Below are 17653 nucleotides of genomic sequence, written 5' to 3'. Positions count from 1 at the left end.
GCTCTGTGGTTTAACCCACAGCGCCACCCGTGTCCCTTTTAAAGTACATAGCTTCCCCCAAAGCGTCCTACAAAGTACAGCACCCAGCATGCTCAACAAACTGCAATTCCTAGGATTCCTTGAGGGAAGTCATGTGGATTGAATGTACTATAACTGTATGGTTATATGATCAGCCTGTGCGGGCAGCTAAATAGAGCATTTTGGGTGAGTCATCTTTCAGGGCATGAGGGCCACCTTCCCCGGGGAGGCAGTAGGTGGGACCAAAGTGAATAAAAATAAAAATGGGTGGGGCTAATGTAAAAAGTGGGTGGGCAATCCTTTCCATCTTTCCCCATTCATCAGTTCATTTTCTCTCTCTGTCTCCTCTAGGCTTTCATTGCAGCAGGGCAGCAAAATGGCCTCTGAATAACTATGAATTAACTATGGCCACATTCACATCATACATCTAAAGTGCTGTGATCCCACTTTAAACAGTCCTGGTTTTCCCTGGAGTATTCTGGGTGCTGTAGTTTGCTAAGGGCATTGAGAATTGTTATCAGACCCCTATTTCCCTCACTGAGCTATAATTTTCCAGAGTTCCCTTTGAAGAGGAATTGATTGTTAAGTCACTCTGAGAATTGGAGCTCTGGGAGGTCAATAGGGGTCTCCCAACAAGTCCTAAGCACCCTTAGCAAACTACAGTTCCCATAACTCTTTAGGGGAAGCATTGACTGTTTAAAGGGGCATCGATTGCCTGGTGTGTATATGGCTTGTGTCAGATTAAAAATGTGACTGTTTTAAGAGTTTGCAATAGCGTAGGCAGCTGTCGTCCCCTATAGCTGCATCATTTCACTTATTCTAGGTTTCTGCAGAGCACTTTTTGTGCAGTATTGGAATGCCGTTGACTTTAAGTTACTTAACCTTAGCGCAACTGGGTCAGCTATTAAGCTTATACTGTGTTTGTCTTGTGAATCCATGCAACTTTTAAGAATAGCACCATGCTTCCCCCTACACACACACACACAGCTTGACGCAGTTCACAGCATCCCCAAATAGCAGCTGACAGACCCACAACCAGAGCCAGAGAGTGGGCAGTTGTGGAAGAGACTTGCTAACGGTGCTTGGCACCAACATCAGTGGAACACATTTTTGTTGCATTGGTTAAGGTTGTTCTGTCCAAAACGACCTTCCTTCATGTTGACTGCTTTTCCTTCTCTCCCTGCCCCCCCCTCCAATCCTGCCCCAGATGTGGAATGGACAGAATGGTTTGACAAGCCTGAAAAAGCAAAATCCAAAGATGGAGAGCGACTTTCAGATTTCCGGGCTGCTCACCCCGGAGTTTGTGATCACCCCATTAACATCCAGGTAGGACAGCCAAGGGGACAGACCTCTCCCTGCTGTTACATCCCTCTTCCCCCTTCCAGTTGTCAGCCAACCATTTCAACCATTTTATATGGAGTTTAAAGCTGTAAAATGAAAACGGTTTATTAGACCACATGGCTTTTGGGTGGCCTCTTGTTTTCTAACTACTCTATATAGATGGGTGTGATAGAGATGCTTGCCAGAGAGGCACTTTGAAAGCCAGCTGGGAGCTAGGGCCTGTTTCTCATTCAAGGACTGAAACCACAGCCTCAATATACATTTAATGCAGTATCCTGTCACTGTAGTCAAGGCTTCCCCCAAAGAATCCTGGGAAGTGTAGTTTGACTACACTCCCAGTACGTTTCCGAGCACAATTCAAAGTGTTGGTGCTGACTTTTGAAGCCCTCAACGGCCTTGGCCAAGTATATCTGAAGGAGCGTCTCCACCCCCATCGTTCTACCCAGACACTGAGGTCCAGCGCTGAGGGCCTTCTGGTGGTTCCCTCACTGCAAGAAGCCAAGTTACAGGGAACCAGGCAGAAGGCCTTCTCGGTAGTGGCGCCCTCCCTGTGGAACGCCCTCTCATCAGATGTCAAAGAGAACAACAACTACCAGACTTTTAGAAGACATCTGAAGGCATCCCTGTTTAGGGAAGCTTTTAATGTTTGATGTATTACAGTATTTTAATATTTTTCTGGAAGCTGCCCAGAGTGGCTGGGGAAGCCCAGCCAGATGGGCGGGGTATAAATAAATTATTATTATTATTGACGAGGGTGCTGAGAGCTGTTAGGAGACTCTGTTGCCCCCTCACAGAGCTTCAGGAACTGAATTTTTAAAGCACCGTGAGAATTGTGGGTCCGTGAGGGGAATAGAGTCTCCCAGCAACTCTCGGCACCCGTAACAAACGACACTTCCCAGGATTCTCTGACTGTTATGCTATTTTCCCAGTCTGGGTAAGATGTTGTTCTGGAAAAAGCAAACTCTTTCACAGACAGAATACCTTGTAAACAAGCAGCAGCATGAAATAAAACAATTGCTAGTGGAGGTAAGCTGCCAAAATAAGAGAGAGCCTTGATACATTTCTCTGTGGCACAAACAATTTCTTTAAAAAAACATTCTTATGCAGCAGCTTGTAGTTTGATTCAACACCTCCTCCTTTGTTCTGACTCCACTGTTGGAGCCAATATGCCTCTTGAGTACCAGTTACTGGAAATCACAGGTGCAGAGAGTGCTTTTGAATTTGTGGGTTGGCTCCTGTGAAAGCGGGACTAGATGGGACTAGATGGGTCTTTGGCCTGATCCAGCAGGTTCCTGGTTTTGGGGTAGAGTTTCATGTGAAAGCAAAACACCTGTCTCTCCCCCCGCCCCCATTGCACAGGTGGTGAGCACACAACTTTTATTTTATTTTTCACGCTCGATTACTACTCATCTTGCATTTCCATTCCCCTTCCAGGCAGTCACACTCGATGGAGTGAACCTGACAACTGAGGTTCACTACAAAAGTGGCCGTGATTATAGGTTTTTCTGCCGTGGCCCAGGACAGACTCCCGGAGGCTGCCGTAACTACAGAGTGCGCTTCTTATGTGGCAAGCCTGGTATGTGACTAATTTTAAAAGCTTGGGCAAAAGTTGCTTCTACTGACCTACTTATTGTAAAGGAAGTAGCATTTTACCTCAGAACTATAAATACCTCGGTAATGGAGGCTTTCCACGAGTCTGAAACACCTTCTAATTCTGTAGTGTCTTTCTCATCCAAACACTTTCCATTTCTGCTTACTGGCTTCCCATTCTCCCAACCAAGTTTGTAGTCCTCATGCACCAACTTATACTGACACACTGTGGCCAAGAGATTGATATTGAGGCATTGGAAAAATGAAAGTACGATACCTTTTAATCATGGACTGACGTTATGACATCATTCATAATTCATGAACGCTTCTTACAGGCGCAGACTCTGTATGGATAAATACGTTAACATTTGGAATGAGTTTATACAAAATGTAGTAGGCTATTAACGTTTACATAAGCACTAGGACAATAACACTATACTAATTTATATAAGAATGTATGGGAATATCATATATTGCTTCCCCCCCTCCATATTCTCGCTTTCATGTGTATCTTTGCTGTTGTTGTTTTTCTCCCTTTCACATTTCCTTCTTTCTTTTCTGTATCACTTTATTTCTTTTTACTGAAATCACTTTAATAAAATATAAATATTTTTTTAAAAAAATTATCCTGACACACATCTCCCAGCAGTCAATCACAAAGCATCTAGTACAGTCATACCTTGGTTCTCAAACTTAACCTGTTCTGGGAGTCCGTTTGACTCTTGAAACTGTTCGAAAACCAAGGCACAGCTTCCGATTGGCTGCAGGAGCTACCTGCACTCAATTGGAAGCCATGGAAGCCATGTCAGACGTTCGGCTTCTGAAAAATGTTCGCAAACCAGAACACTTCCAAGTTTGCAGCATTCAGGAGCCAAAACGTACGAGTACCAAGGCGTTAGAGAACCAAGGTACGACGGTAATCTTAAAGGTCTCTAAAAGGATATGGGAAATCACAATAGTGTGGCCTACATAGAATGCTAGTCAAGACAGGCCTTTGGTCTCACCCGACCATTTCTTTTCATTATACACACTCAACAATGCCAAGAGTGGCACATTGGCATCACCAACACCCAGCTAAAACTCCCCTGAAGTGTTTCACAAGGTGCTCAATATCTCTTCCCTCCATCAAATATAAGTGGGAGGATTAATTATTGTGGTGAATGCCATCAATACTGGAGAAGCGACAATTATTTCAGAAAGCAGTCATTTTATTTTGCAGACGTTCATTTTAACCAAGCCGGTGATTCCATGCAGTTCTTTTGACCTTCATTTTTTCAAAAGGCAAAAAAAGATGGCTGTTTTGTTGATTAGCATGAGGAAACCATTGTATCATGCTGAAGACAGCTTCTGCAGCATCTTTAAATGACAGCTCTGAGCAACCGTAAATGCTGGGTCCGAGAGGGTGTGGTGCCGTGGGCCCACAAAGAGCAGCGTTTAAATTTAGTGAAGGGGTTAGTGGAAAAACACACTTGCCAGTAAATAATGAATGGAGCCTATTTTGTTTCGCTTGTTAAGTTTTGCACATTAAAAAAGAACCTGGCAGCATGGTTGGAGGAGTTGCCTTGTATTTCCTTGGGGCCAGTCAACCACTTACTTTCGTTGGTGTGAAACATGTCCTATAAGATTAAATGAACAATTTGGGAAGTATTTTAAATATTCTGTCTCTCCAACCCCCCTCCCCATTTATTTATTTTGTGTGTGTTTTCCTGTATTGGTTTTCCAGTGAGACCCAAGCTTACAGTCATGGTTGACACCAATGTAAACAGCACCATCTTGAGATTGGCTGATAATGTGCAGTCATGGAAGGCTGGAGATAAGATAGTTGTGGCCAGTACAGATTATTCCATGTATCAAGCCGAAGAATTCCAGATCTTGCCCTGCAGAGCCTGTGGACCCCATGAAGTCAAAGTGGCGGGTAGGTCATCATATTGGAATTCATGATTTTGATGTCTGCACAGTTTGTGTCTCTGGCTGCTTCCCGGTAACCTGTTTATTAAGTGTTCACCCTGATTTATTTGCAGGGAGATTAGATGAGGTTTTCCATTTACTGAGCATTCATTCTGATGTGTTTGTGGGGAGGTTAGATGATACTGCGTCAAGCAATTGTTGACCCACACTTTTCAGTATCTCTTCCCATTACTTTCCTAATTGCAAAATGTCTGGTGATGGGGCAGGGGTGTGTGCAGATGAGTTTGTTGTGCAAGAACAACACAATTGCACAAATGGCAACAGTCTAGAAGCACCCTGTCTCTTTTGCCTGTGCTATTTTTAAACCTCGTGCCTAAAAATCAGTGAACCGTTCAAATTCCTTGTGAGCTTGTGTCTTTCCAGTAGGGAAAAGGGACTTAGATGTTGGGTTTTAAAATCAGATTGGTAGCAGATAAACAAAGTGGACAAGGAGGAAAAGAGGAGATAGATGGCAGCAGCCAAGAGACAGCCAGTGGTACAGAGAAAAAGCTTGGATTGAATGCATCAGTGCAATGATGATAATGATGATGAGGTGTTATTCAGAGAAGTTGAACCCTAATGAAAGGAAGGAAATGGGGTGGATAAAACTGGCCTACCTTATGGGATTGTTGTAAATATAACAATCTATGTACTATGTAAATATAAGCAGTGGTCTTGTTGTTGTCAGGAATGTGATCAACACCGTGCTATACAAAACACAGCCCCAAACATAGGTCACTCCTTGACAACCACAGGCCCCCATTATATTCATTGTAACCTGCTCAGTAAGACCTGTAGCTGGCCCTTTGTGAAATGGGCCAAAAGGAGTTTGGTGCTTTGTTCCAAGGGAAATATTATTCTGGTTTCAAATGCATCATAGGCTCATGACTAAAGATGGCAAGCTCTCTGTGAGAAAAATGTATCAGCAGCGTTGATGGTGTTTTTCCCCCTTTCCCCAGAAACACTTGGATGATTGGAAAAACCACATGAAATGTGTGTGACACAGGTTACATCATGAGAACAATCTTGGGTGATAGTCAATGAAAACAAAGCTGGAACAGGGTGTATTACTTGGGTTCCACTAGCATCTGAAAACCATGCTAGTGGGGAGTTGCAGAAGGAAAGTGGCAGGAGAAGGGTTAAGTGCCTCCCCCCTCCATTTGCAGTTTCTCTGCTAGAAATGGCATCCTCCCAGCACTGCTTTGCAGTGGAGAAGTGTTGGCTGGCTTCTGAGAATCCAAGTTGGTTGCACAGTGGTGGCCTCAGTTGCATAATGAGGTGGCATTGATGGAAAATTCCTCCTGTCTCTAGTTCACTGTCCTGTGCAATAGAAACAGGAGAACTGTTGAATATCTTTTCCTGGACTTCTCATAGAAAATGTTGATAAACATTAGTCAGGGAGAGTTAGGGATAAAGGATGTATTCAACAAAGTTTTATACAAAATACACCCATGGAAATCAATGGACCTAACTTAGTCATGTTAATTAATTTACTCTAAGATTTAGTTTGATGTCTTCCACTGAATCCTGTTGCACTTCAACAGGTTTGGAGTCAATCATTCTGTAAGGGTTTTTAACAATATTATTAAACAGATGCTAGCTCAGCTACGGATAGGCATTGCTTCTGAGTTTTTGACAGAATTGCAGAATTCTGACAGAATTGCAGCTAGTAAAGTTTCTTTTCTTCTCATTGCTACAGCCCTGTATTGGAAAAAGCGGTATCAGTTGAATTTATTTCTGCCATGCCACCATAAAAACGCAAAGGGAGAAATGGTGGTAACTGTTAAGTTTGCTGCATGAATAACATCCGCCTAATACAATCGCCTAATGGTTAAACTAGAGATTTGTGGTTTTATAACGCCTTTTGTGACTGAGTCAAGTGCTAATTATAACCAGTGTCCTCATCGTTTAGCGATATTTTCATACACTCTGCATTAGGATATTTGGCCAAATGAGTTGAGCTGTTTTTAACAGTTCCTGCTAATAAATTATGCTGGCTTGACAAGCAGAACTTCAGAGAAACAGATGGGAACTGGGCATCTACAGGCGGTCAGGAGTGGGGTGTTCAGCTGTGTGCCATAAGAATTTCACACTCTCACACATGAACACCTGCCTTGAATGAGTGAAGATAAAATAACTCGAGTGGTGTAAGTGAAGACAGCTATTAAGGCGTTGTACCCAGAAGAAGACTGACAAATTGATGTTAGGGCAGGAGTTGCCTAACTCGAGCAGCTACTGCAAATTTCCCCCTCATGCTTTCATCATATGCTGTCATAGATGCCAACTCCCTGGGGCCCTGGGTACCTGAGCGCCCACAAAATTCCCCATGAAGGGGCCAGGCACCCACAAATTTCAATGCCAGGGCCATGCATGGTGCATGGCACCCATCGCCCCAGGCACTCACGGTCGCAGAGCCAAGCAGGCACTCCTGTATGCTGTTGATGTTGCTGATGTTATTTTAACTTCAAAGGAACAGAAAAAGTGAGGTGAGCTTCTGTGTGAAGTTGTCGAAACATGGGTGTCTAAGTTATTGGAATCCCATCATTTTTAATCAACATTATGTGAACTTTAGGCACAGGTTATTTAGTCTAGAGGAGACTCTGCACAAGTTCAGAAGAGATTGCCAGTGGGGGAAGAGTCAATTTCTCACAAATTATCTCTAAGCATGAGTTTGGAATAAGGTGTGTTCCCAGAGCATTGGATACCCACCTCAGACGGAACAGATTAATCAGTAAAGATTTGCTGCACTGACCTCCAGTGATGGATGCATGTGAGAAGTTATTAAGTTTAAATCAGGGTCTATTGGATGGGGACAAATTGGTTTTTAAGAAATGATAGAAAATTATTGCAAACATTTTTTTAAAAAAAATCACAGTGTCCTTTTTAAAAAAAAAGAAAGAAAAGGATTTAGATTTTTAAAATTTCTCCATGGACTTAATTTGTCCCGCACTGTCATTGTTCATGGTGCTTTGTGGAGCAAAATATGCAAAAGGGACAGGTACATTTATATCCCATATTGCTCCTTCACAGATATTACAAATGGGGTTCCATGGGAAATCTCACTGTTAAACCGCTCTGGAAATTGTAGCTCTGTGAGGGGAATAAGTGCCTCCTAACAACTCACAGCACCCTTTAACAAACTACAGTTCCCAGAATTCTTTGTGGGAAGAACCTTGGCTTGATGCCACTGTTCTTTCCTCACCTCACCCTATAATAAGCCGCTTCTACATACTTTGCACAGCTGATTTTCATGCAGAAGTCTGCCTCCAGTTCATGGGAATGGGGCTTAAAAGGTTCGGCAAAGTTCCTCCCAGTTGAAGGATGTTTCTCAGCTTTCCTATCACTAATTCGGCATGGTTTTTCTATGGTTTGTGTCCTCGCCGCCCCCAGGGAATGGATTCAAATTCTTTGATGCTTTGCATCTGGATTTCAAAGAACTCTGGAGATGCCCAGAGCGAAAGGCAGCAAAATGGAAGGCAGGAAGGGTGGGACAGGGTAGAAGATCAAACAACAATAATTCCCAGCCTTATCTGCAGCTACGTAGCCACATGTGAAGCGTCCAACCCTTGATAAGTTTCACAAATGGGCAGAAATGATGCAACACCCTTCCAATGTACCCGATAATAAGTAACATGAATGAACTGGTGGGTGTCATTGTTCAGACCAGAACACCCTTATAATAGATGGCTGGTTAAGAGTTCATCTGTGAATGTATCTTGACTGTGTGAAAATCCGATTATCAGTAGACCTCTGAGGCGGCTCAATCTGTGGGAATCCAAAAGTGTGGGGAAAGTACATTAGAGCTGGACATTTCTCAAATCAGATGCAAGGCTTGTTTCTCACGAGTTTGCCCATCTATACCCTTTTTATTTGTTTAGAAGGAAATGAGGCCATTTTGTCCTTAAGGGCTGACTGCCTCTCGGACGGCAACATGTATTATAATCCATAGTTATCAACTACTCTGCCAATAGAGACTCCGCAGGCAAATTCTGTTTCAATTTTTAAATGCCTGTTGAAAACACTCTTATTCCATCAGGCCTAGGCAGGCAATTGAGATACAGTGGTACCTCGTGTTACGTACTTAATCCGTTCCGGAGGTCCGTTCGTAACAGGAAGCGGCTCATAACATGAGGCGCACTTTCTCTCATGGTGCCTCCCGCTGCTGCCGCACCACCGGCGCACGACTTCCGCCCGAATCCCGGGGCAAAGGTCGCAACAAGGGGCATCTACTTCCGGGTTAGTGGAGCACGTAGCCCGCAGCATTTGTAAGGGGGGCGGTACGTAACACGAGGTACCACTGTAGTTGGAAAAAATTCTGATTTTCTCTCTTTTACATGGTTTTTATTGTATGGTTTTTATATGTTGTAGTTGCAAACCACTCTGATTTTTTTAAAAAAATGAATAGCTCTATATAAATAGTTTTTTATAAATAAATAGGCATATCAAATATGATAAAGCAGGCAATGAGTAATGGTTATTATGGCAAGGGATTGGAGAACTTTCTCCAAACTTGTCGGGTGGTAACAAAATATCTGAACATATTGGGCAAAAAAGGTGGTGATCCCTAATAATAAAAATAAAAACATTTCTCACAACAACCCTGCAAGGTAGGGATGGGGAACCTGTGACTCTCCAGATGGGCTTAAACTCCCAACAGCTGCAGCAAGCATGTTCAGTGGTCAGGGATGATGGAAGTTGTCATCCAATGATATCTGGAGGGCCATAGGTTCCCCGTCCCTGAGGTAAGTGGAATGCACACAGTGGTACCTCGGGTTAAATATGCTTCAGGTTACATACGCTTCAGGTTACAGACTCTGCTAACCCAGAAATAATAATAATAATAATAATAATAATAATAATAATAATAATAATAATAATAATAATAATAATAATAATTTATTTATATCCTGCCCATCTGGCTGGGCTTCCCCAGCCGCTCTGGGTGGCTTCCAAAAGAATATTAAAATACTATAATACATCAAACATTAAAAGCTTCCCAAAACAGGGCTGCCTTCAGATGTCTTCTAAAAGCCTGGTAGTTGTTGTTCTCTTTGACATCTGGTGGGAGGGTGTTCCACAGGGAAGGCGCCACTACCGAGAAGGCCCTCTGCCTGGTTCCCTGTAACTTGGCTTCTCGCAGTGAGGGAACCGCCAGAAGGCCCTCGGTGCTGGACCTCAGTGTCCGGGTAGAACGATGGGGGTGGAGACGCTCCTTCAGATACCTCGGGTTAAGAACTTTGCTTCAGGATGAGAACAGAAATCGTGCTCCGGCGGTGCTGCGGCAGCAGGAGACCCCATTAGCTAAAGTGGTGTTTCAGGTTAAGAACAGTTTCAGGTTAAGAACGGACCTCGAGAACGAATTAAGGTCTTAACCCGAGGTACCACTGTACTGCAGATGGTGAGAGAGAGGGGGAGAGAGTTGCCTAAGGCCATCTACTGAGTTAATGAGAGAAGAGATATTTAAACCAGAAACTGATAGGGGTGTGTGATTTTATCATTTTCTGTTTCTCATTTTTCCAATCTTAAATTCGGTGCTCCACTTTTTTCCCTTTGTAAAAAGGTCATCATGCAAATTCATCAGCATTTTGCTGCAAATTTTAGTGTGCAGTTTTGCCTACTTTGCAAGTGAAATATCCCTAATAATATCCCTAATATTATCCCTAATAATATCCCTAATATTATCCCTAATCACCTATCTTTGCAAATGAAATATTATCCCTAATACTATTTGCATATTATTTTCAAAAATATTTGAATTCATATGGAAACCTTACCTTAGTATATGCATTATTTGTAGAAATATACTCAGCGGGAGATCTGCATTGCAAAATTCAGAGAAGTGTGAGTTTTGCAGGCTGACTTTGCATCCTGTTTTAGAAAGTGGGATTTGGGAAAGCTCTGCTTTCAGTGTGAACTGAATCAAATTTCTCCCTTATCGCTACTTCCTGGTTTCTATGACCGAGTCTCTTTCTATCATCTGTGCTACACCAGTTACCATCTGTTTTCCTATTGCTTTTATTCCTTCCACAGGAACAATATTCTGCTAGGTTGCCACTTCTGATGGCTGTACATGCAATTATTTTGTTGTTGGTACATTGCATGTGTGCGCAATGAAATGTGCACACGTGTGATTATCTACATCATCACACCTGCGTGTGCAGATAGTTATCCCATGCGGCAATGTACATATGGATTTAATGGATTTCCTAGATGTAATTATATAAAACTGCATTCTGCTGAGTCAGATCATTGCTCCAGCCAGCGCATGGACTGACTGCTACTTTCTACAAATGGACGCAGATTGTTCTTTCTAGCACAGTATATTTTGACTGCATTCCAAAGCCTGCAGCTCAGTGTTAAGTCATTTGCTTTGCACGTAAAAAAAACCCCCAAATTAAATCATCCAAGAGGAAGGTCATCATAATATTTGATAGCACAGCTTTCAGAAACAACAACAACCCTGTGTCGAAATCTTTGCAAAACTATTGCCTGTCAAACCAACGCACTAAATGCACTAAATTAACTCGGTAATAAGGTAGCTTCATGCGTCTTGGGCTGCATTCGCAGTCATGTTTCCCAGACTGTTAATATCCGTATAATATTTGAGCTTTTGCACAACATAAAAGCCACTTCCAGAAATACGGCAGAAGATAGCTCAAGTTTATTGCTAATTTCCACATTATTTGCTTTCAGGGGAAAAAAATGTTTGCAAATCACATGGAAATAAGCACTAAACTTGTGCTATATTTGGCTATATTTTTGGCAGGGAAGCTAAAATATAGTGAGGAAATGAACAGTTATGGAAACATCAGGAAACAGAATTGACTGCCATGGGAACTGCCACCTTAGGACCTTTATTGCCAGACAACCTGGGGCTTAAATCCAGGAGAAACTTTCTGCATGCATTACATGTGCTCTGCTTGCGTCCCACGCACTCCTCCCCTCCCCTAATTTATACAGCAGGCCATGTGTGGAAGAGTGTGCAAAACTAAACAGTGTGGCTGGTGTCACAATAACTGTTTGTCTGCATCCACCGAGCGAAAGGCTTGACGGAGCACTCTAACCGCAGATCTCATTTACAGTTCTTTGGGGTAAGATGTTCTTGCCTCCGATATGAAGAGCTTTCTTTCACATCTGTCTCTCTGATGTGCCCCATGGGGCTGGTTGCGCACCAAGCGCCTAATGTAAATTGGCAGCCGGCCCTGCATTCTTGTTGCCCCAAACAGAGCAAAAACAAGAATTCTTGCCACAACAGGTCTCTTGTGCGTTGAAAACAAACGCAAAACCCTATGCTGCCTCTCTCAGTGTTTGTGGATATCACATTAAAGAAAATAAAACCTCCCCCTTCCAAAAAAAGAAAGCTAAAAGGGATAAAAATTAAAAAAGGTATACAGTACAAAACAATAGCAGCATAAGAAAGTACACATATAGCTCAGTCGGTTAGAGCATGGCGATGATAACGCCAAGGTTGCAGGTTCGATTCCCATATAGGATGGTTGCCTATTCCTGCATTGCAGAGCGTTAAACTATGAAGCTCTGGGTCCCTTCAAACTCTAAAGTTCTAGGATTCTATATCCCAGCGGTGGAACAGGATGATGAAGATGATAGCTGTTATTTATTGAACTTTTAGAAGACATCTGAAGGCAGCCCTGCTGAGGGAAGCTTTTAATGTTTAATAGGTTATTATGGGACGTGGGTGGCGCTGTGGGTTAAACCACAGAGCCTAGGACTTGCTGATCAGGTCGGCGGTTCGAATCCCCGCAACGGGGTGAGCTCCCGATGCTCGGTCCCAGCTCCTGCCAACTTAGCAGTTCGAAAGCACGTCAAAGTGCGAGTAGATTTTGACTAATCCTCTTTTAAAAGTGGCCGAGTCAAGGGGAGATCCTGACAATTTGTGGGAGCAAATTTGCTCAGCTGTGAGTAATGCAAATGCTGTAAATTTGACAGAATGCCGAGATTTTGCAAGAACCGGTTCCTGAGTAAGAATTTCATTTGATTCTGCGTTGTTTATTCTGGTGGGAAAATCCTGGGGTTTTCGTGGCAAATATTGAGTAAGGGCAAAAGAGGAGGAGGAGGAGGAGGAGGAGGAAGGGGGATGTATAGGATTGAAGCAGGAGGCAATAGGTGTTTTAGGAGCAGGGAAATGAAGAAAGCTGAATGCAAGACCCAGAAGAGGAAGGAGAAGGAAACACAAGTCATTCTTGGGTTCTGTCTGGACAGTCCTATTGAACATCCCAGCCTGGTTCTTGGCCATTTTTGTGTGTGTGTCACACAAATTTCTAGTTTCTCTAGGCCCTAGAGCAATTGCCTAGAGCAATTAGATATACAGTGGTACCTCGGGTTACAGACGCTTCAGGTTACAGACTCCGCTAACCCAGAAATAGTGCCTCGGGTTAAGAACTTTGCTTCAGGATGAGAACAGAAATCGTGCTCCAGCGGCACGGCAGCAGCAGCAGGCCCCATTAGCTAAAGTGTTGCTTCAGGTTAAGAACAGTTTCAGGTTAAGAACAGACCTCCGGAATGAATTAAGTACTTAACCCGAGGTACCACAGTATTTTAATTTAGGTAATCTATGTAATAGGCTTATGTTAGAAAATTAATATGGATTTTGAATTTGATGTTTGTAATTTTTTTTTTTTGGTTTTGAAAAAAAACCACCCAAAACAAATTTCTAGTTTCTCTGCTGGTGGTATAAATTGCCAAATTAACCTCCTGCAGAAATAGACATGCTTGGTGTGTTTGTTTTACCATCAAGCATTCCAGGAACCCAATTTATAGCTATTGTCTGGGGTGAATGTGGTATCAATACTCCGTAAGGAGAGGCCAGCGGAGAACAGCAACCACCTGAGACCCTTATCTTGAATCTCCCCCGAGTCAGCAAAAGCACAACATGCAAACAAACACTCAGCGTGTTAGTTATATATAGAACTCTCTTAGCGCATATTCAACATTCTTGTTGGCATTTAGCATTCTTAGCATGTCTCTGCAGGTGTTAAATAAAACCCAAGCCCGTGCAAGCCTGAGATCTTATTATTCTAAAGCCCAGGCACGTGTACCTTTCATAAAAAGAGTTTTGTAGCATCACCAAGACATTTATTTTGGGAAGCTTGCCCCATGCCTAGGGATAACTGAATCTTACCAATTCTGGTTTCACTCCGTTCCTCACTTTTCCAATCGCCACAGTTTTCAGTGCTCCATATTTCCATATTATTTTGAAACCTGCATTTCAGCACAAATTTCTCCCAATCCACCATGTTTGTATGCAATTTTGCCTAATACAGTGGTACTTCGGGTTACATACACTTCAGGTTACAGATGCTTCAGGTTACAGACTCCGCTAACCCAGAAATAGTGCTTCAGGTTAAGAACTTTGCTTCAGGATAAGAACAGAAATCGGGCTCCGGCAGCATGGCGGCAGCAGGAGGCCCCATTAGCTAAAGTGGTGCTTCAGGTTAAGAACAGTTTCAGGTTAAGAACAGACCTCCGGAACGAATTAAGTACTTTACCCGAGGTACCATTGTATGAACATTTTTTGCAAAGCAGTTCCCCCTAATATAATGCGTTTTTGTATGTTTTGCGGTAATATATGCATTTCTATGCACAATTTAACCTAGTGTATCCATTTCTGCACACGTTACCTGGCTTCAGAACTGCACTGGAAAATTTAGAGGAGTGTGAATTTTGATGGATGGATGTCTTTCACTTTGCATATTGCTTTTTGGAAAAGTGTGAATTAAGGTAGAATTGCCTTCAAAGATGAACAGACCTGAATTTCTCCCCCATCTGCAACCACAATGCTTCAATTCATCTGCGCCACTCCAAAGCACTTAAAATGCAAAACAGTTGCAAAGAATCCCAGGGCGCATAAACATGGAAAGCATTCTAAATCTGAAGGCCTGCCATATAAAAATCATCTGTCCAGCAAGACAAGATCGAGAATAAGTCAGAGCTTGTGGGAGATTTAAAAAATGTTAGGGGAGGGGGGAGACCATTTGAATTGAATAATGCAACTTCTGCAATGGGTTACGTTAAGTGATTGTTTGTCCACTGCTTGAACCTTACCCAGGAATGTCTTCTGGTTTTTATGCCAGTTCTATTTGCAGATTCCAGTCCTTTATGTCAGAGGGTGAAAAATAGCTAAATCTGTTCGCTGCTGCGATTAAAACACATAGCAAACTGACAGCAGAAAACGTATTTCTGTATAATCGCCCTGAGCAAATAGCCAATTATTTGAAGCACGTATGTCCCTCCAGTTAATTTTGTAGGCTTTTTGTCTGTGGACCGTATGCACATAATAAAACTTGAGCTGGCTGGAGGAAATGGTATGTTTTAAAGAATGTGGGGGTTTTTTGAAAGGGGAGAGTGATGAGGCCTTGCAGATATTGGGGATCGAGGGAGGCCATCTTCTAGGTGCCGCGGCAGAAAATGGACGGACAGCAGCAACAGCTACAGAGGAGAAAAGCTCGCTTTTATTTACTATCTGCACCACTGGACACAGATGAATTCTTTTGCCCTCCTTATCAAAGTTCGTATGAAGTTTTGCAGGGATCTCCCCTTTCTGGCTCCACCAGGTCTCCATCTGATAACACCTTGTGCTCAGATCTGCTTCAGCAAACAACAGCCGCAGCAGGATCAAATGATACCACCTTCTCCGTTCATTGAAAACTGCATCACAAAGCGGGTGGGATAGCTCCCTCTGCCCTCCTTGTGTGACACGAAGGCATGTTGTAGCCAAGATGTGGAGCCGCCATCTGTTCTGCTATGACGGCAATTTGCAGTGTCTATGTGCACATTGAGAGAGTCTTCTGGGCAGCTGCTTTGTTCCATCCTACCGTGGCTTGAGAATTCGGAACCACAGTGGGCCTGCACAGCTTAAATGGCAGGCTTGAGTCTCAAGTTGGAGCCACCTGGGAGATGGAACAGGTTTTTCACTCGGTAGTGTCCTTCAAGCGCAGCCATCGTTAGGTTTCCTCTATAAGTGAATATTGTCCTCTGTGGCAGGAGTGAAGAACCTTTTCGGTCCCAGGAGCGTGGCAGGTGGGTGGGGCCACCTACATGTCAATCATCTGGTGGTATCAGCTGACCGTTAGTTGGGAAGTCCTGTCCTCCTTTCAAAATTGACCTGTGAGGTGGTGGTGGGGTTGTGCGGTCTGCTTCACCAGCGTGTTCCTCACAAGAAATGCCCTGGCAAAGCAAAATCAGGCAGGATAAGCGGACAGCTCAGCCCTGCTATTTGCTTTTCCAGCTCTTTCCCTGAAGGGAACAGTTTGGCAATGGTGTCAACTGGTGACAGGTGGGAATGGTTTGGGGAAAATGGCTGGTGGGCAAAAATTGGCTCCCTGGCCAGAGTTTCCCCACTGTCATGGGCCAGGATTCACCTTTGCCTGCTGAACAGCAGCCTGAAGGGGGAGTGACTCCACCTGCAGCTGATCAGCCTTCAAGGACACAAGAGGAGAAGGCACTGATGAGAACCAGCTGGCTTCAGCCTTCTTAAGCAGAGCTCTCAGCAGCAGTCAGATGCTGCAAACAACGCTTGTAGTTCCTGGTCCTACCCTGCTGCTTCCTGCTTCCTATTTGGACCCTCGAGTCTATGATCATCTGGACTCCCTGACTTCTGGACTGTGAGACTTTGTGTGTGGATTCTGCTCCCAGGCAAGAGTTCCTCAGAGACCTCTAGCCCCTGCTTGGCAATGGAACTCAGATGGGGCTACAACACCCACCCTTGTTCTGTGACGGAGGACTAAAAACACTGAGCCCATGGACATGGTTGTGGTTAGGGCAAAACCATGTGCTGAAGCTCATCACCTCTTACTGATGGCGATTCTGCACTGGGTTGCCACTGAATGGTAGAAAGGTAAAGGTAAAGGACTCCTGGGCAGTTCATTCCAGTCGAATTTGACTATGAGGTGCAGAGCTCATCTCTACTTTCAGGCCAAGAGAGCCAGCATTTGTCCACCGACAGGATTTCTTTTCATCTGTCCAGCATGACTAAACAGCTTCTGGTACAACGAAACACCGTGATGGAAGCCAGAGCGCATGAAAACGCCGCTTACCTTCCCATCACAGTGGTACCTATTTATCTGGTATGGTTTTGAACTGCTGGGTTGGCAGGAGCTGGGACAAAGCAACGGGAGCCCACCCCCGTTGCACGGACTGAAACTGTCGGCCTTACGATCGGCAAGCCCAAGAGGCTCAGTGGTTTAGACCACAGCGCCACCCGCGTCCCTGCCACTGAATGGCAGGCCCAGAGAGTTGCATAGCAGCTTCCAGGCACATTGAAATATTCATTCCTCCTCGTAAAAATGATGGGCATTCTGCCTGTTTTCTTGTTTTAAAGCAGATAACCCTTCTCCTATATCTTCTTTGCAAGGAACAATTCTGACTTGGCTATTTCTGAGCTTTTGGCATTTGTTTCCAGTTATAAATGTTGAGTGCGCACGCCTCTCCCGAAAGAAAATATCTGCAAGTGCAAAACATATATGCTCTTTGAGCGCAGCATTTATTTAATGAGTGTATTGCTTGTTTTTACTGGACCAGTTCAGAATGTGGGCAGTAAGATAATCTCTTCCTGCTTCCTTCCTCCCCCACCCCCCATTGCAAAACAGCTGAATCAGGGAAGACATGGTGTGTCTGTGTGTAAAAGACACAGTGACATATGGAGGAGGGATAAGTTTAAAAAGTCTTCTCTGGTTTGTAGAGGGTGAGGGGAAGAAGCAGGAAAGAATCATTCATTCATGTATGTGTGTGTTTGCGTTTG

The 17653-nt window shown here is 43.7% G+C and overlaps 1 protein-coding gene across 4 annotated transcripts in view; it reads left to right on the top strand.

Moving 5' to 3' along the window:
• Positions 1-17653, top strand: part of CEMIP (cell migration inducing hyaluronidase 1) — a 167372-nt gene that overhangs the window by 112470 nt on the left and 37249 nt on the right. For all 4 annotated transcript variants that reach the window (XM_081171030.1, XM_081171031.1, XM_081171029.1 and 1 more), the window contains exons 9-11: positions 1226-1344; positions 2794-2935; positions 4673-4864. In XM_081171030.1, the coding sequence (XP_081027156.1) occupies positions 1226-1344; positions 2794-2935; positions 4673-4864 (453 nt within the window). The remainder of the gene's footprint in view (positions 1-1225; positions 1345-2793; positions 2936-4672; positions 4865-17653) is intronic.

The sequence above is a fragment of the Podarcis bocagei genome (genome assembly GCF_964188305.1).
Source record: "Podarcis bocagei genome assembly, chromosome: 14".
Taxonomy (NCBI): Eukaryota; Metazoa; Chordata; class Lepidosauria; order Squamata; family Lacertidae; genus Podarcis; species Podarcis bocagei.
The sequence above is the reverse complement of the archived record's forward strand: the minus strand, read 5'-3'. Positions and strand labels throughout refer to the sequence as shown.